Source organism: Trachemys scripta, chromosome 23 (genome assembly GCF_013100865.1).
Source record: "Trachemys scripta elegans isolate TJP31775 chromosome 23, CAS_Tse_1.0, whole genome shotgun sequence".
Classification (NCBI taxonomy): domain Eukaryota; kingdom Metazoa; phylum Chordata; order Testudines; family Emydidae; genus Trachemys; species Trachemys scripta.
This window is the reverse complement of record NC_048320.1, coordinates 12,302,848-12,321,918: the sequence shown is the minus strand read 5'-3', so window position 1 is coordinate 12,321,918 and position 19,071 is coordinate 12,302,848. Positions and strand designations below refer to the sequence as shown.

The 19,071-nt window shown below is 51.4% G+C and overlaps 1 protein-coding gene across 3 annotated transcripts in view; it reads right to left on the bottom strand.

Moving 5' to 3' along the window:
* LASP1 (LIM and SH3 protein 1) overlaps positions 1 to 19,071 on the bottom strand; it is a 56,523-nt gene that overhangs the window by 9,961 nt on the left and 27,491 nt on the right. For all 3 annotated transcript variants that reach the window (XM_034755697.1, XM_034755698.1, XM_034755699.1), the window contains exons 3-4: positions 16,589 to 16,673; positions 4,651 to 4,758 (exon numbers count right to left, since the gene is read on the bottom strand). In XM_034755697.1, coding sequence (XP_034611588.1) covers positions 4,651 to 4,758; positions 16,589 to 16,673 — 193 coding nt within the window. The remainder of the gene's footprint in view (positions 1 to 4,650; positions 4,759 to 16,588; positions 16,674 to 19,071) is intronic.

The following is a 19,071-nucleotide window of genomic DNA, read 5'->3' as shown; positions in this document are numbered from 1 at the left end:
AAAGCAGCGGTCTCTCTCGGCTAGTCTCGCTGCAGGTCTGTGCACAGTGTTAGGACAACACCAGCTGCAGTTCTTCTAAGTCACTGATGGACCTGAACTGATTGTAGCAAGGGACACGTCTTAGTGTAGACAAGAGCCTTGGTCCCACCCCTCAGCTGCACGTCCAACATCTCTCTACACTGTATGTAAACAGGGCAGGGGTGTTCAGGTCATTGGCAGAGCTACCTTAACCATCTATTACAAACGGGCAGAGTGCGCACACAGGCGTGGGTGGGGATCAACTGATCAAACAGAACCTCAGAGAAAGTATTTAATATTAAACGTGGTGTAGCAGACATGGGTAGTTTTTAAGGGTACTTAAGTCCCCTTTTCAAAAGAGATTTAGGCTCAAGTCACTCATGAAAGTGGCACTGGGGCACTCTTCAAAGTGTTACCCAACATGCTGTGGGCTAGTGGTCAGATGACTCCGCAGCCACCTGTCACACTGCAGCCCGCAAATCTAGCGAACCTCTACCCACCACCCATTAAACTGATTTTGGTCTAGAAATCAGAGGGGGTCCTAATCACAGGCTTCGCAGCCTAAGCAGGTTCAGAAGCCTAGCGGCAGATGTGTACCACACTCACAGCATTCCGTCTCCCACTGCAATCGGTTTCTGCTTCGCTTTTGCTCAACGGCCACTCAGGAGGGCAAAGGGTTAATGCCTGGGCGTGGGTGTAAATATTAATAGCTACTTGAGTTAATGAATACACAGCCAATGGGGAAGACACCTGCAGCCCAGTTGTTGGCTGGTTAAATAGTTATTTGCTGCAGGAGGCAAAGCACGGGCGGGAGAGAAAGCCTGGTGCAGAGCTCTGCTTCTGGGTAAGGGAACTTCCCCGCGCAAAATATTTTGCTCTCTCTCCCCCTTCTCCTTAAGGAGGGTTGAAATCCTGACCCGAGGCAGCCATCACCTTGCTTACAAAGCCGTGCTGTTGAGTGATCAGAGAATCAGGACTCTGGGTTCTATCGCTCCCTGGCTAGAATACTTTCCACCCAGGGTGTCTGGGGCGGTCAAGGTTTGCCATGAACTGCTAGAGCCTCTGGAGAGAGGCATCACTATCAATTCATAGAGAAGCTTTGAAGTTTGAGGGGGAGGGGGCAGGGCAGAGAAGGGCATTTGTCATAAACATCCCCCCTCCCCCAGCAAGGTTAGGAGAAATAAATTCAACATGCTGGGGGCCAGGCCCCTCACAGCCCAGGTACCCCCTCAGCTGCTAACGCCCCGTAAGCCTTAGAGCTCTGCCTGCCCTCCCGGGTGCTTTGTTCAGGGTCGGAGTGAGTGTTTGCATCTTTATTAAATAACTAATTTTATTGGCGGGCAGCACAATGGGGAATCCTCCCAGCCCTAGGGGGTGGGGAGGGAGGTAGGGGAGACAGACCAGGGAAAGTGAAAGCTAAAGGCCCAGTGCAGCTCTCCTGAAATCTGCAGCAAAGCGCTTGAAGCAGCAGGAGCAGGACAGAGCCTCACCCCACATGGCAGCATCGAGCCGCCCCATAGCACAGCCAGGCTCAGGGCTCCAGTGGTGCCAGCGTAGGTCTTGTTCCTTGCTGTATTGATTGGAAGCTGCTGCCCTGCCCCAAACAAAGCTATTGTTGCTGTTTAGCACTAGAGACAGCACCCCACACCTGCCCCAGCTGCACGGCAGGGGAGCAGCTGCAACCTCCATAAAGCACCTCACCTTGGTGAATGATTCCTCTGCAAGCAGATGGCTGCTGGAAATGCACTGGCACAGGGTGGGGAGGGATAGACCTGCCAGTCAATCCCAGCTCCCCCCCAGCCAGGGGTTATGCTTTAGTGTTCCAAGGAGATAACGCTGCACCACTCCATGCTGCCATGGCTACCTGCTCTCTCCAGAGGGCTGCATCTTGCTCCTCTTCTCCCACTGAGAGTTTCACCCCTACCCCAGGGCAGATCCTCCATGTAAAATTCCTCTTGCCCCTTCCCAGGCTCCTCCCTTCCCTTTCACAGTTGTAGGCTAAAAGGGGTGTGTGAATTGGGGCTGGGGAGAATTGGTCTCCCCTCAATCATGCAAGGGCACCTGGTTTAGCACCGCAAGCTGGAACCCTGCAGAGATCTTCACTAGCACGCAGAAGATGCCATACAGGATCAAGGCAGGTGAACCATTTGGAAGATTTGCCCCTCCCCTTTCCCTGGACATTTTCCTAAGTTGGTGCCAGACCAAGTTTGAATGGCTATCAGAAAGAGCAGCTGAAAGCCGGCTGTGATACTGTCCTCTGGGCACGGCTACAGAAACTCTGCATCTGCTCTGTTCCCAGAGAGGGGCCAGGGCACTCGTCCATTCTTAGGGAGGAGTATCTCTAGCTACAGCTTTACCACCCCGATTACTTCTGGTAGAACAAACACACACCCACACCCCCCCCAATGGTCTGCCCTCAACTTCCTACTGGAGGTGGTTATGGGGCAGGACACGAGACTGCACTTCCTGGCCAGGACCCCATCTGGCCACGCCCTCTTTACCAACTGAGCTGGGGCAAGGCCAGAATCTTACCAGCCCCTGGGCTACATTAGCCTTTAGTGGTCCCCAGTTCATCCCTGGGACCTATTTCAGGCCTTATCCCTGGCTAAGGCAGACACAAGATCTGCCCCAACGTGGACCCTGCCTGCCATGGCCACCAGGAGTATCGCGGCAGCTGGAGAACAGCCCAGCATAGGAATGAGAGGCTCTGGGCTCCATGGGTATGGTGCGGGGGCATTACAGGGGCTTTGCAGCCTCTTTGTGCTAGCCAAGGCCTAGGGCATCAGAGAGCCCCACATCTCTAAAGAAAGGGAAGTGACTAAATGGACGCAGGTTGTCAAGTGGAAAGTTAGCAGGCACGACCACGAGCGAAGCTACAGCACTGCGGGTTAGTTTTACTAGCAGCCTTCTGGGGATCCTGCCCTTGACCACGCTGGTTTTGCAACAGCCTCCGTCTGATAAGGAAGTTAAATACACACAGGGCAGCAGCCAAAGGTTAGTTAACTCTGTGTGTTCGGGAGGAAGCAGATGGTGTGTAACCGCCCCTGCATCCCCCTCAAACCCTACAGGGGTGGGAGATCTCACACTCCCTGCCGGAAGCAGGAGTGACACCAACCCCAACGCACTCCCGCGCAGGGCGTGGTACATGCGCGCACAGGTGGCCCTCCCTCCAGCTGCTTGTGGGAAAGAAACAGTAACACACTCAGACTGGCTGGCATCACACAAGCTCTAGAACTAACTGGGCACCAACCCAGACCATTTGCAAGAGGATTGAACGACCAGGTTAAGTGGATCCCAGATTTGTGATCTTAGCTTTCAGTTCAAACATGAACCTTATTTTTGGATTGGGGGGGGGGGGGGGGGGGAAAGACGACTTGGGGCTAGTTAGTGAGTCAATGAGCTTTGGACTAGGACTCTAACTTGAAGGGTTTTGTACCCCCTAGAGTAGCCACTGCTGGGGGTGAGGCACATACAGGGTCTCTAGTCCACCACTTTAACCTAACCACATTGTTGGGGACAGTTGCCTTCAAAGATGTCCACTAGAGAGCGTCTTAGAGGTCCTAGAGGCAAGACACTAGGAACTGGGCCCTTCGATTGCCATCCGAGTGACAAAGCAAAGGGCAGAAGTCCCTTTATGCCCCTATGAGACCTAGTCAGGGACCAAGGCCACACCGTGCTAGGCCCTAGAGAAGGTCCATCCAGGTCAGAGTGGGGGGAGAGGAAAAGAAGAGCTGGCCTTTGAAGCTGTAACTCCAGCTCCATTTGGAGGGCTGTGTCCAGCATGGAGCGTAGCGCGGCGGCTGGCGGCCTAGCAATCAGCACTCTACCATGCCAGGTAGGAAACTGGGTTACACAGCCCATCCTGCTGGAGAGCAACAGGTGCCAGGATTACCTTGGCTACAGTGACTTTTCAGCCCATGCACGGCCTGAACAGCTGCAGCAAAACCCTCCGGCAGCCAGGCTGCTGGAGCCAGCTTTGGACAATTGGAGGCATGGTCCAGTCAGAGGAAACTGGCAGAGGACACCACACAGCTGTCTAAGCGAGGTGCGTTTGGCTGAGGTTTCCCAAGACAGCACTGAAGGTGAAGTTAAACCAGAGTCAGCCATTCTGCACTCTGGTATTCCCACAGCAGGACACCAGGAGACGTGACTTGTTACTTAGACAGTTCTCCTACAGCCCAGGATTCAGTAGCTGACAGAGTTCACAGTATGGGGCAGATGTGATTGGCCCATTCAGGGCCATCCCCGAGGGCTCACCCTTGCTTGGTTTCATTTTGCGAGTCCCACCAGCCTCCAAATCCCCCTACACTTTGAATCCTTCATGGCATATTCAGACTTGCAAAGTCTGCCAGCTCCTGCTACAGCTCCCATCATGGGGCATCTGCAGGGAACAGAGGCTTTCCATGCCAGTTGCACAAACATACAGGAATTATGTGCACTAGCAGGAGGATTGTGCCCACTCCCCCGCCCCCAACTATCCTAGAAGGAACCAAAAGTTGTAGTAAATAAAGACCTTGTTTTCACCACCTCAGAGTTTGCAGGGCTGCTCCTTTGTCCCCCGTCTCACAACAGAAAGCCAAGGGGTAGCATAGCCACTCTAGACTCTAGAGCACAGATTAAAAAGCTACATACGTTGCTGATCTGGTCCTGAGTCTTCTTGATTCTCTGCAGCTCGGGGGTGTCAGCCACCACGCTGAATCCCTTCCCTTTGTTCTTCTCAAAATCCTCCTTGTAGCGAATCTAGGGACGAGAGATAAGCAAAACAAGCTCTTTTAGACACCGTGAGTCATCCGGAGCAGCCCATGTGGCAAGACCCAGCCTCTGCGTGCTCCACTCTTTTCCCAGCATTGCAGGCTACCCGCACGATAGCCTTTTAGGCCAGCCTCCCAGCAAGAATGGCAGAGCGGGTTATTCTTAAAGGGGGGTTACGAGCTCCGGATACAACAGCACTTCTGCACCAAAGTGCAAGTCTGCCACCTCTGGGGTGGAACCCAATTAGGACAATTATAACCAAGTTACATAGCAGGGGGAATTGTGGGAAGCAGACTATGGTGACTTCAGTTTGTATGTGGCTAGTACCTGGGGATCAACAGATCGTGTGTGTGTGTGATGATTATTAATTATTATTATTATTTTAAAAGGCCCTGAGTCACACATCTGTCTCATCTCTCCTCAGAGAGGGCAGCATACAGCTGTTAGATAAGCTGACACGCCACCATCCAGACCTACTGAATAGCCCTGGGCTAATCCCATCCATGGGGATTGCCAGCCCCCCCCCCCCCCCCCCATGACCCAGCCTCACCCCCAGTACAGCTTCACCATTCCCCAAAGAGTCAGCCAGAGCCACAGCGGCCTCTACAGAGACCAAAACCCAGCCCCTGACTCAATCCCTCCAGCAAGGAAGGAAATGCTCAGACCAGCCTCACTGGATGGAAACTGTGCTGCTTGCAGCAAGAGGAGGCGGTCACAGCTGCAGGCCACTTTAATAGCGGGTCACAGTTGTTGGAGAGCTTTCAGCCATAGAGGATTTCCAACAGAGAGCAGTAGCAGGAGGTCAAGCAGCACCTTACCCACCCTCCCTTTAGGAGGCAATAGTCTGCATCCATCCCAGGCCTTCCCTAGCCCTCTGGATCAGCTGCCACTGTCTGCCCCAGAGGGCCAAGGGCCTCCCCAAGGACTACGGGTGGGATTTTCAGGAATGCCCAAGTGATTGAGGAGCACAAATCTGTGCCTGAGACACTTTGAACCCAGGTAAGCCAGTACAGATGAGCCCCAGTGCAAGGTTTGTGCAGGGAGGGGAACAGCTCAGTTTAACTCTGCAGTGACCACGCACCCTTTGGGATGGTCACTCTGTGATGCTCCCAGCTTATCCCTTTCGGAGGCAGGGCCCTTCAGAGGAGGGACCCTGCTTTACCCGGCAGATGCTCATTTTAAGGAGCTGCCCTGAGGTCCTCTCAAAGCTTACACAATCCTGCCCTCCCCGGCGTGGGGATCCCACCTCTGCTAGCAAGTGAACCCAGGACTAGGGCAGTCACAGGTCACCGCACTCCAGCGCCAAGAAGGAAGGGCAATAACTTGACTCATAGCTATAAGATTGCCACTCTCTGCACCCCTGTGTGATGGGCACCCTCTGATTTGGGTCTCGAGTCCCAGCCCCTCCCCATGGGAGGTCGGGGCACTCAGGATGGAGAGCACTCATGCAGCCCTCTGGGATTTCAGGCACTGCCCATTCCCAACTCCCACAGCGGCTGCAGAGAGCAGAGGAATTCGAGCAGGAAGTGTCTTTACAAAGAGGGGGGCTGGGAGGGTGAGAAGGCAGGAAAAGGCAGGGCAAGGGAGCATGGGGACACGTCACTCCCTCTCACTCCCCTCCTCACCTCAGAGCTGGAGCGGGGGAAACACTCATCTAAGCAGTGGCCAGACACCAGTGAGTCTAGCCAGCACCATCAGTTTCCTGTAACCCTTCCCGGCCCACAGCCTGAGAGGAGCCAACACTACAACTGCAGAGCACTTAGCCAAGAGGCTGAAACACAGCTGGGCATGCCAGGGAAGGGCTCCTGGGAGCCCTACACCGACCAGGTCTTCAGAAAGTTGTACACACCACACAGACAACCTAGGCTCAGACCCTCTCCTCAGCCAGCAACACTAGAGAGGCATGCAGGAGGAGACAATCCAGTCTGAGCAAGACAGCATTTCTACAATAGCACTTGCTTCTCTCCCCCCCTGCCCCTACCCTTCCTGGGCATCTCCTGCACAGTAAGACTGCATGCCTCTTTTCTTTGGCCTTGTCACCTGCATACCATGCCAAGCTTTACCGCTGCAATCTACTGCACTAAGGAGGAACAAGCCTGTGACTGCCCCCTTCCCACATTCAGCCTAAACCCAGAATCTTTCAAGCTGTTGGGAGAGAACAGATTGTTATGTGCAACTGAACCCAGAAACAGATTTCACATAGAAACGTGGCAGCTCTGTGGGACTGCTACTTCCCTTGAAGCCAAAGCACTAGGAGCACCTTGGCTGCCTGTGCCGGTTTCACAGTCCTTGGCCTTGTCCGGGCTAGAAATAAAAAAGGTCTGATGTCAGCGAGCACATGTGAGAAGCACAGCGTAGGCCGGGCAATGGATAATCTAACAGCAGTTCTCAAGCTGTGGGTTGGGACCCCAAAGTGGGTCACGAACCCCCTTTGAATGGGGTCCCCAGGGTTGGCTTAGACTTGCTGGGGCCTAGGCTTAGACTTGCTGCCCAGCATAGGACAGGGGAAAGCACAAAGGTGCTGGTTTGTAAGTTAAACAAGCAGGTAGGGGAGGCTGGCATGATTGGCCACCTGCAGACAGGAGCTGATCCCTGCCTTGCTTACACTAGAAATTGTCAAGTATCAGGGGGTAGCTGTGTTAGTCTGGATCTACAAAAACAACAAGGAGTCTGGTGGCACCTTAAAGACTAAAGATTTATTTGGGCATAAGCTTTCTGGGCATAAACGGTCAGTATATAATGCCTGCATCTGTAACTTTCACTCTATGCATCTGAAGAAGTGAAGTTTTTACCCACAAAAGCTTATACCCAGATAAATCTGTTAGTCTTTAAGGTGCCACCAGACTCTTTGTTGTTTGTACTAGGAATTGTGTTTTCTAGACTAGGATTTAAAGGCAGGTTACCGCAGGGTCTCGTGAGGAAGGGAGAGAGTTCTACAGGGCCATTTGAGGACTTGCCTTAACTAGCGTTTAAAGAGGCAACAGCTAACAAACAGATGCTAGCGTAGACAATGCTGTGTACAACTAGCAGTTTAGCACATTAGACAAGGCAGCATGTATGCTACGCTAGGATCTATTTGTGTTTGCTAACATGCCTTTAAATCCTAGTCAAGACAAGCCCCAAACTGTTACTCCTTGTCCTACCACTCACATTCTGCTCTCTACCCGGTGGATCCCACCGGGTGGCCATTTCTGGTTTAATGGTTACTCCCAGACTCCTGGAGCACTATATCAAACACGCTATTAAAACCAAACCAGGCCTTCAGAGCAACTTGCTGCAGTTCTGCTTGCAGGGAGCAGAAGCCCATGAGATCAGTGCTGAGTTCTCCCGGGCCAAGGGCATCACACTGCCAACTCAGAGCACAAGCAGACCGGGCAAGAACAGGGCACACAGCGAGTTAGCCTGGTCCATGAGTCATTTCATTCATTCAGTCCAAATTACTCTAACATAACCATGGGCTTTGTGACTCCTGCATCTGAACCACAGACGTGGGGTAGCAGTCTTGGCAAAGGGGCAGGTCTCTTTCAGGACTTAACAGAAAAGGGGAACCCAGCCCTTTAACCCCATATTCCCTGCATCACAGCCAGCCTTTCAATCATGACAGGGTCCAAAAAAAAAAATCTATGGTGTTGCAGCTTCTGCAGCAGCTCAACACCCTGCTGTTTTGTTCAATTCTAATGCTTGGTGTGAGCTCCGGGAGGAGACACAGCTAGACTACAGACCCCATCCCTCGGTGTTTGGCATGGCCTTAAGTTACCCAAGCCAGATGGGGGAGGCGGCCAGGCGTGTATTTCAGCAGCGAGCCAGGCACAGCGACCCATGGGCGTATGGAGGAAGAGCAGTTTCTCCGGAGCAGCCGCACACAGGGTTAAGCGCTGAGCAGGAGCGAAGGGAGGAAGTGCTCAGACAAATCAGCCTTTTAGTTCTTTCTGCCCTTATATGGGCACTAGGCTGGAAGACTGAGCAGTGAGCTGTTGCCTGCAGAAGGCCAGACAGAGTCGGGCAGCTGAGTGCGTTGGTTCCCACGTACTGCTCTGCACCCGGCTAGGATGGGGGAGGGCAGACAACGGAGGCAAAATGCACTGGGGGGGAGGGGGGCAAGCCATGGCTCTTTGACCCACAGGCAGCCTTCACTCCTCCACTGCGGCAGGAATTCCATTCACCAGCCTGGAGTCCCTTCCCAGTGTCTAGAAAAGCACAACCCAGGAGAAGAGCTGAGGAAAGCCATTAGTCTATGCTGGGGCTTGCATGCACAAGTCCCAAACTGTATCAAACCCGAGGAGTGGCCTTCTGTAGGGCAATGGGACTGATCACCTCAAAAAGAGGTGTTTGGGCTGACAGGTCTGGGCCCTGCAATGAATGGTTTACCAGCTAGCTCCCAGCTCAGCCGCTCATTTCAATAGCTCCTTCCAGCCTGGGATTTCAGGCTGTTAATGCTTGCCTAGAAAGTGCCTCAAGTCTCCCCCCCCGGCCTCCCTCCCAGGTGCATATGGTTTGCCCCATTCTATGGATGCAGAAATGGAGGGGAAGTGACCTGCCCAAGCTCACACCAGAAGTTAGTGACAGTGCCAGAAACAGAACCAGGAGTCCTGACCCATTGGTGTCCATGTTCCACCCCCAGATCAATAGGCCGCCTCACTATTGGATCTGGTCTCGACTCTGCCAGGGCTCCTTCCCCATTTGAGAAGCAAGGTTCTAGCCTTCTCTCCATCACTGTGAAACCAATTCACTCAGGAGGGAAGAGTCCTCCACTCTTGAAGTGGGAGGCACAGACCTGAAAACTGCTGTGACGTGGTACAATTTACCCCAGCTACTGCCTAAAGGCAGCTACAGAAGAAGTGCCCCCTCACTTGGCCATGCTGAGGAGCTTTCAGTTCATGTGTGGTAGTGAGCTGGTGTTTGGATGTCCTTTAATTAATGGACTTTCAGTGAGACCACAGTGTCAGCTGCCTTGCTTCGGAAAGGGGCACATGGAGCAAAGTTTGAGACAAAACAGCTCCATGCCACCCACACAGGTGCCTCCACCCCTGGACAGGAAAGGTTGCATCAAAATATTTCTCCAAAGGGGCCAATTTCAAGCGTCTGGGAGGGAAGCCACAGGATGAAAACCCTGTGATTCTTCTGGCATGCGTGGGCAGGAGGCAGGGAGTGAAGGCGTAAAAGCTGTCACTTTGGGGGCCTAGTTTAGCTGCATGAGTGATAATCATCTGCTTCCGAGAGAGTGACCAGAGCAAGAGACGCCTTCTTGGCGAATAGAAATAGAAACCAAGAAATTGATGCAGATTATATTAACCAGTTCCAGCATGGCACACCGCTGAGCCACAGCTCCCCTGTCCACAAGAAAGTTTCAAACTGGAACTAGTAGTTGGAATTTTATATTCAGAACATTGTTTTGGGGGATTAGAATCTGGTCATCAAACAATAGGAACGGGAAGGTACTAGCATCAGTATTACCATATACTACTGCAGCATTAGAATAGACCTACTAGAACACACACACACACACACACACTATTAGAACCTTGTGTGTTGGCCAAAAGCTGATACTGGGGATGTGTCCACTCCATCTCCAGTTTGAAAATCCTCCAGAGTGAAGAGACAGTCCTACCAGTTCTCCCCTTCCTTCTCCAATATAGCTCAGTGCCACCGCCTCCAGTCTCTGGGAGAGGCACACGGAGACTTTTAGACTAGCCACAGGTCACTCACTCCCCAGCCCTGCAGGGTTGTAGGACACTGCACGCTGGATTGAAAGAAGGGCTCTGGAAAACGTTAGACGAAGCACTAGAGAGGAGTCTCGATGAGCATCCTGAAGAACATAGCATGAGACGGTTCACACAGCAAGCCCCATCTTTCCATACCACTGAACCCCTCCCCTACAGATTCTACAGCCAGGTCTACATTTAAAGATGTCTGCTCGGGGCTGGCTCCAGGCACCAGCTTAACAAAACAGGTGCTTGGGGAGGCCAAGGGAGAGGGGTGGCACGTGTGGCAATTTGGGGGCAGCAGGTCCCTCACTCCCTCTAGGAGCAAAGGACCTGCCGCCGAACTGCTGCCGCTGATCGCGGCTTTTTTTTTTTTTTTTTGAGCACGTGGGGCAGCCGAAATGCTGGAGCCGGCCCTGCTTCTGCTGGTGTAGAAGTGTCAGCTTGGGGGGTGATTTTTTTAAGTTCATTTTTATACTGGCAAAAATCCTAGTAGAGTTACAGTTCTACTGGCACCCCTTTTGCTAGCTAGAGCTTGGGTTTGTCCAGGTGGCCTCCAAGGTTGGTTCACTGGTAGTACAAAGACTACAGGAATCACATTCCAGACCACGCAGGGTTTGCTCAGCTCTGGGCAGATTTGGCGGCTATCAGTCTTTGAAGCAACTGTCAGTAAAGATAAAAGTAACTGTGTATTAACTAGAGTAAATGTTTGGTGCTTGGAAAACAGAAGACTCCCTTTGTAAGCAGAACAAAGGCAGACATAAGGAGAGAGGAATTAGGATCTTATCTTATGCCTGTTAAGATCTATCCTCCCTAGAGGGCCGTGGGCATTTTACTCGGGTAGTTTTCCGCTGCTATTCCATAGCTCTTTGCTCCTCCACCTCACCTCCTCCCCTCCCAGCTGCAGTAAGGCTCCCTTGTGGTCAGTACTGCGAGCACCCAACAGCAGCCTCTCCTCCCTCAGGCTCAGCAATTAGATCTTCAAAAAGAAGGAGGACTTGTGGCACCTTAGAGACTAACATTTATTTGAGCATAAGCTTTCGTGGGCTACGGTCCACTTCATCAGATGCATAGAATGGAACATATAGTAAGGAGACATCACATCCACCTTTTCATGGGGTGTGAGTTGCCCTACCAACTCTAAGAGGCTAATTAATGATGAGCCATTATCAGCAGGAGAAAGGGGGAACTTTTTTTTTGGTAGTGATATCAAGATGGCCCATTTCAAACAGACTAACACGGCTGCTACTCTGAAACCTGTCAATTAGATCCTGTAAGTCGCTCTGGCCTGGAAGAGATGCTCAAGGTGGGATCCTCGAATGCACTAGTATAAGTGAACATACCCCTCCCTCAGAAGCCTAGTAATTGTTCTCATGTGAACACAGACTTCCTCAGCTAGAGAAGCCATTTATATGCTTCTGCACCAGCCCATTTCCAATCAAATATGCACCTGACCCTTCTCTCCAACATTACACAAGGGAAGTGATTTATTCCTCTTGTTTCTCCTCTCAGCACAGCCAGACAGCTCTTCCCCACAGGAGAACAGGTGAACACAAATTCAGGCTTGGTTCATTGTCACTAGCAAGACCATTCACCCACACTGTTCAACTGGGGCAGCTGCAGCAGAAATCCCAGGCTAGATTTCTCTGCTCATCTGGGCAGGGCTTGAGATGGGGCCAGGAGACATCATGCAATTACTCCTCCGACTGCTCTTTGAGCCCCCAGCTATGCTCAAATGGAGAGATTTCATTCAGGCCACCAGTCCTGCTACCTTCATCCAAGCTTGATGAACTTCCTCTTCCAGCAGGGGACAGAGCCATCCAAGAGAAGTGTCACAGGAGGAACAACAGTTTGGGCACATTTATGGAGTAGATACACCTCTACCTTGATATAACGCTGTCCTCGGGAGCCAAACAAACAAAACCGCTTACCGCATTATAGGTGAAATCGCGTTATAATCGAACTTGCTTTGATTCGCCGGAGTGCGCAGCCCCTCTCCCTCCCCCCGAGCACTGCTTTATCGCGTTATATCCAAATTAGTGTTATATCAGGTAGCGTTATATTGGGGTAGAGGTGTACTAGCACCATTCTACGGCGGGACAGGATCGTAATTAAGTACGGCAAGGCCCAGGCAGTACTTCGAGGGGAGGTCTCGGAGAAAAGCCTGCTGCTAAAGGGATTCAGTAGATGTGCACCCTTTGTAAGGCATACTAATTCCCAGTTTGGGGGTGGGGGAAGAGGAAGATGCTTTCCTTGCTAGAGGTGCAGTCTTGAGAAAAACTGCCAGGATTTTCAGAAGTGACCACTGATTTGGGGGTTTCCTAGTTTGAGATTAGGAAAGTTAGACCCTCTGAAAAGCCATCTTAAATTGTGCACCCGAATTAGTCACTTAACCTTTGACATTAGTCCTAAAAATTGCTCGGAGATCCCACAGAATTGAGGGGTTACCCTCTTCCTCGAAGATATTTATATGGCCTACATCACCACAGCATTGAGCATCTGGGAAGTGTTCTTATTGCACAGATGGGCAATTTAGGCACAGTACAGATTAAGAGATTTACCCAAGTCTCTCAGACTCTGGCGTAGCAGGGAATTGAACCCAGGTCACCAAGTGCCAGACTGACCCTAGCCACTGGACCATGCTTCCTTGCCCAGCTAGGCTCTCTTTCTACTAGCCCTGTGCCCAGGCCATTTCCACTGGACGATGCTTCCCGTTCAGTGCTGCTCCGTGTGGTTAACAGCTGTCGCATTCTACCCTGGAGGCGGTAGGTCTGTAGTAAATGAAGCAGAGCCTTATAGTGTTTAGTATTTGCCAAATGACTGGGAGTCTTCAGATGGAAACTGCCGCACAGATTGTCTCCTCTAACTCACCTGAGCAGCAAACCTTCCCATAACAGGGCTCTGTACACACTACTGGGGCAGGGAGAAGCTCTGAGCCTCCCAGTACCATAGGAGAGAGAGTTACTGCCCTAGTAGGACCCCTCCAGAGCTACTGTTGCTTGGGGCATTGACCCTTTAATCTCTCCTGTACCCAGATGTTTGGGTCAAAACAAGACTCCCTGGAGCATCAGATTAAGAGGGAAGTGGGAGGAGCTAGGTGCCTCCTAGAGAGAAGTAAAACAAGTACCCTGGGGCCCAGCCATTCAGCATGACAGGCAACATGCCAGTTAACCTGGCACCCAGCTTGCCTCCCGCCCCCCTGCCATGACTACAGCTTTACTATGTGGCAAGGGGGTGGGGAAGGGAAGGGAAGGAAAAACAGCATCTGACATTTACAGCTACAGACACACAGCCTCGCAAAACAGCCTCCTCCGGGGTGGAGGGCAGCAGCTAACCAGCATAACAGAAGATGGCCAAAAATCCCTTCCTGTTATCGTGCAAAGGATGCTGGGACAAACTTCTATTCCTATGAGGAGAGTTGTGGGATCCTTCCTACCTATGCAAGGAAAAAAAAAAGTCTGACACCACACAGAGCGACTTCCCAATATAGTCTCAACCCCTCTGAAACAGATGGATTTGAATTTATGATCCCAGAGAAAGAGTAGGTGTTTTAAACCTAGAGCCACTTAGCCTTCCCCTCTAGTGACTTAGGCCAGAAAGGTCCCCTGTATTCAGAGCACCGGCAACAAGAACTGCCCATCACCACCACCAGCTGTATCTGGGACTGCTGCTGGCCTGGAACAAATCATGACTAGTTAGTCCAGTCTGCCTGTGACTGCAGAGTCCTGCCTGTCATGTGGTAAGCTCAGCTCCCACAGTTGCATGGGACATCCTCCCCCACAGCCACGACTGGTCTGTTTTCTTTAGAGAACACGGAGAGCAATTGGGGGCTCCAGTGAGGCCACTGGTAGCTGTTGATTAGGAGAACTGGCCCAAGGATGAAGGAGACTCTACATTTCAGTTCCAAGGTTTCCCCCAACCTGACCCAGCAGACTAGCATTTGCTCCAGTTCAAAACAGGAATTCAGAGAATCTTTCTATGCCCTGTGTGCTGCAGGAAGTCAGACTAGATCAGGGATCGCAAACTCAAATCACCATGAGGGCCACGTGAGGACTAGTACTTTGGCCCAAGGGCCACATCACTGACACCTTTTCATATAAAGATACAAAAGTGCCCCCACTCCACCCCTTCCATGAGACCCCACCCCCATTCCAACCCCACCTCTTCTCCCTCTCCTCCCGAGCACATGGGTCCCTGCTCCTCCCTCCTGGAAAACAGGAAGTGCCTGGAGGTAGGCAGAGGAGTGGGGACGCAGGGGTGGGTGGCAGGTGAGGAGGAGCTTGGCGACCACAGGAAATAACTCCATGGGCCATGTGTTTGAGACCCCGGGACCAGAGGATCCCAATGGTGGTCCCTACTGGCCTTATAGTCTAAGAATTCCTCTAAGTAGAATAGATCCAGTGGGGAATTGCAGGGAACTGGTGCCAGAGAGGTCCTAGATAATCTTAGTGCCCAATGGGGATATGCTGGAGTACTGCCCCAGGAGATTCTCGAATGGGGAAAAAGTAGCACTGGCTGAAGCAACCTGAGCAGTGAACTCCTGGGCTCTCCTGCCTGTTACCCTGGAGAAGCAGCACTTGCCTCCCCCAATAGCTCTAGGAGGCCCAAAGCAAGTCTTGATTGCTCAGGCAAAGCTGAATTTGTGCAAGTCAGAGAGCTGTTGGGAAACTTGCTGCGAGGAAGGGACCTTACAAAAGCAGATGTTTCCAAACTAGAGCTGAAGGGCCCCTCCCAGAAGATACCCCAGCAGCCAGCATCTGCCCTGTGACCTAGCTCCCTCCCCCTCCAGCAGGGAGCTGTTCCCAGCAAGCTGCCTTTTAGCTCCCGGCACGTCTCAATTAATGGGAGAGAGAAAAGGAAGGTCACTGCTCTTCACAACACAGCGGGGAGGGGAATGCACTGATCCTGAATGATGCCTGCTCACCCTGAAAACAGCACTAAGGCAAGCCTTGGGTGGATCTTTCCAAGCCCAATAACGCCTCTATTATGCTTCTGCAGAGCCAGGCCAGCATGCCTTGGTGAAGCCCTCAAAAAGCAGTCTGTTAACCTCTTTTCACCAAAGGAGGGTGGGGAAATAGGGTAATCAGATTCTCAGCGCAATTGCCACATTCTCACGCATGTGTGACAAGGCAAAAATTGCTCCTGGGTGCATTTTCCTGCCATGGCAGAGTATTCTGGGCACTAATCGGAGTTTGTGTTGCTGCCTCAAAATCAGAGACCTGCAGCTCAGGACAGTCAGAGTTCTCTAACTTGGCAACAGCCCTGAGATCCAGGCCTTGAGGTCATCTCCTTTGGCTTGGACTCCCCCGTACAGCCCTGCTCCCTCTCAGCAGTGTCAAGGGATAGCGAGTAGGACGAGAATTCACACTACAGAAGGCCAGCTAGCCAAGCGATTATTCCCCAAACAAGCTACGCCCTGTTTAAAGGGAACGCTACAGATCATGATCTAAGCTTTTGAGCATCAAATGCTGCATATTTCAGTGCTCCAGGGCAGGAAGAAGAGACCTTCTTGGCCCACCTTGAACCCTTAATAGATCTAAAGCCAAAGCCAATTCCTATTGTGCCATTGGAAGTTAGGGCACAATCCAGCTCAGAGGTCTACCTTGCAACTGGGGGCTTTTGAGGACCCGGTTCCATCTCTGGACCACAGAATGGGAGGGGGCTGTCAGACATGGCCCAAGTAAGCTCAGAGATTTGGCCCACAGGGAGACTCTTGCTCCACACCAGGTCCCAACCCTTCCTCCCCTCCAGTTTTCAGCCTCGGGGGCAAGTTGCCTGTCTGGGGGAGACAGCTCACAGCTTCATGTCATCAGGCCTGTTGGTCTAGCCAGGAGGGGAAAATGCTGGTATAAGAAGAGACGCAGTTGGGACAGGATAGAAGAAAAACCAGACTGCAGGACATCCTGGCTTCTCAGCACAAAGAGATGCTGGACCATCAGGGCCAGGGTACTGGGTCTAGACTGACCAATAGAATTGTCAGACTTGATCCGTCCGTGCAATATTTCAGAAGTGACCCACCCCAGAATAAGCTAGGGATGGAGCGTCACCAGTGGTACAGAGAGGTAAGCTACAGTAGCCTGGCAAAGGGGCAGGGGAGCCTTGGACAGCATTCTTACCTGGCTCTGAAGCTCGCTCTGCTGTTTTAGGCGCAGGTTCTCCGGAGTGTCTGCCACCATGGTGAAGGACTGCTTCGGGTAGTGTCTGAGAAGGGAAGCAAGACCCTGTTAGCCATTACCAACAGCAAACCAAGCTCACGCAAAGGGCCGCCCGGATGGACCTGCCCCACTCCTAACCCACCCCCATCCAGTTCAGTTCTTTGCTTCAGCCTTGAGCTCACCAAGGACTCAACAGGCCCCTAGACTGAATGCCTTTAGTTCTTCAAATAGTTCCTCTAAGAGTAGAGCTGCAGCATATTGTTAAAGGCACCCATAGCAGTGTGGCTAGAGGACTGCAGTCTTCAGGGCTGCTAACATGGTGCCTTTTGCTAGCATGGAGCCAGTTTACAAGGAAAGAGGTTTTAACTCTTTAAGAGGAGACTCTTTAGCACCCCCACCCCTATCCCCTTCAAAAAGGCAGGAGAAGAATCCTAGATTTCTGGAAAGAGCCTAGCACGCCTTCCTGAAGCGCGTCAATTGTACACTGAGCAGGGTAATGGTCTCCATGTTAATGGATGTAAGGCCTGGTCTACAGAGATTTTTGTGCCCGTTTAGCTGTTTCAGCTAAGGGAGAGTAATTTTTTTTTTTTTAAATTAAATAAACTCAAGTAATTAGAACAGTACAACCAGCAGCACGGATGCAGTTCTACTGGTACAAAGGGGTCTTCTGCCAGCGTAGACTATCAGTACAGTAATACAGCTAACTGTTTACTTACATCCACACTGGGGATTGGACTGCTTGGCTATTCTGGTACAGAATTAGCATTACCACTTGAGTTTAGACAAGCCCCAAGAACTCACTAACACGGGGGGTTCTGTACAGCAATAGAACACCGTCCACCTTTGGCAGCTCGCCTCACTGCTATTATCCCCAAGTGCACTGTACCAGCATCAGAATGTTACACGCAGCCATTGCTGTAGACCCAAATTAGCAATTAGAAGAACTTGAGTACTGAAGGCAAAGACTGAATCCTGCAGCTGGAAGACAAAAGGAGGTTGGGAAGTGAAGCAACACTCTAAGCCAGGAAAGAGTTTGCACTGCCTTCTTTACTTATGGATTCAAGGCACGATTGAGTTACAAGTGATGCAAGAGCCCAAACTCCACCACAGGTACCGTGTACAGGTGACATTCTAAGCAGGACTTGAACAACAGGTTAGGACTAAGGTGCATTAGTAGAGCAGGGGTCGGAAAGCTGGCCCAGCGCGTGCCTGTGCTCTAAAAATACCAGAAAGTGGTGCTTAGTGTGGCTGAGGAATTTGTTCACCACTTCCCCACTGTCCAACAAGACAGACAGGCCCAAAAAAGGAACTTGCCCTGCATTTATCTTGCTTTGCTCAGCTGATAAGAGTGTTGCAGGCAGGATTTATACCTGTGCTGTGTGCGATCTACAGATGCAGTCTTTTTTGGTATGGCTGATTGCCAGTTCTAATTGGCCAGAGGTAAGTACTAACCCTCCGATACCAGTGCAGCCACCACTATCAGGCAATGCACCCTTTTCAATGCATGGAGTCTGTTGTAATGCAGACCTGCCGCCAAAGTCAGTCTGGTCTTTTCCTTGCCTCCACATCTGGGGAATTTAGGGTTGGGGGAAGACAAGGCTCAGGAGAGGAGAGCTCCAAGACTGGTGCCTCTTCACACTGCCTTGAAATTGGTTGTCATATGGGATCTTAACTATTTATGCACCAAACTCCCTGGGAAAGGTGTGTAGAGGAAACTCAAGCCTTAGCACTGGTGTAACTACTTTGTGGGATGGCAGAAGCTAGAAGACCCCACTGCAACACTCAGGTGTTGTGCAGGAGACAGTGAAGAGAGAAAGCTGCCTCAGTAGTTTGTCCTGGGAAACTTCTGATCCTTTCAGGCACAAGACAAAGGATATAAGAAATATGGATTGAAAAAAGCTGAAGAGATGCAGTAGTGCTATGCGGTTCGATGGTAGATCCAGGAATAGGAAGCAGGGGAGAGCTACTTCCTATTACAACAAGGCCAATGGAGGCATAGGGTTGAAATGCCACCTAAACTCCATGGAGGTAAAGTTCTTAGAGATCTACTAATGAAGCAGAGACCTACTGAGGTTCTGTAAAACCTACTGTTTCACGGTCATCTCTAGTGCCTCAGGAAGGAAGAAATTGCTAAATTCTCGTGAAAAGCCATGGCATTTAGATGCTGATCAGCGGTCTGTGTTTATGATGTTAAACACCCCACTCCTCCACGGTGTATTAGCTCTGGAAAGAGGTCACTGTGCCTCACCAACCTACTCTGGCTCCGTTCATAGAACAGACTGCAGTTGCTGAAGAAAGATCCAAGGAGGAAGGACTAGGAAGTCTCTCTCTAAAGCTCCTTTTGCAATTTTAAGCCTTTTCCTTGAAATCATGACATTCCCAATCCCATGGGGGAATTTTGGCACAGCACCGAACACTTGCCTCTTTCTGTAGGTTCCTGCCAA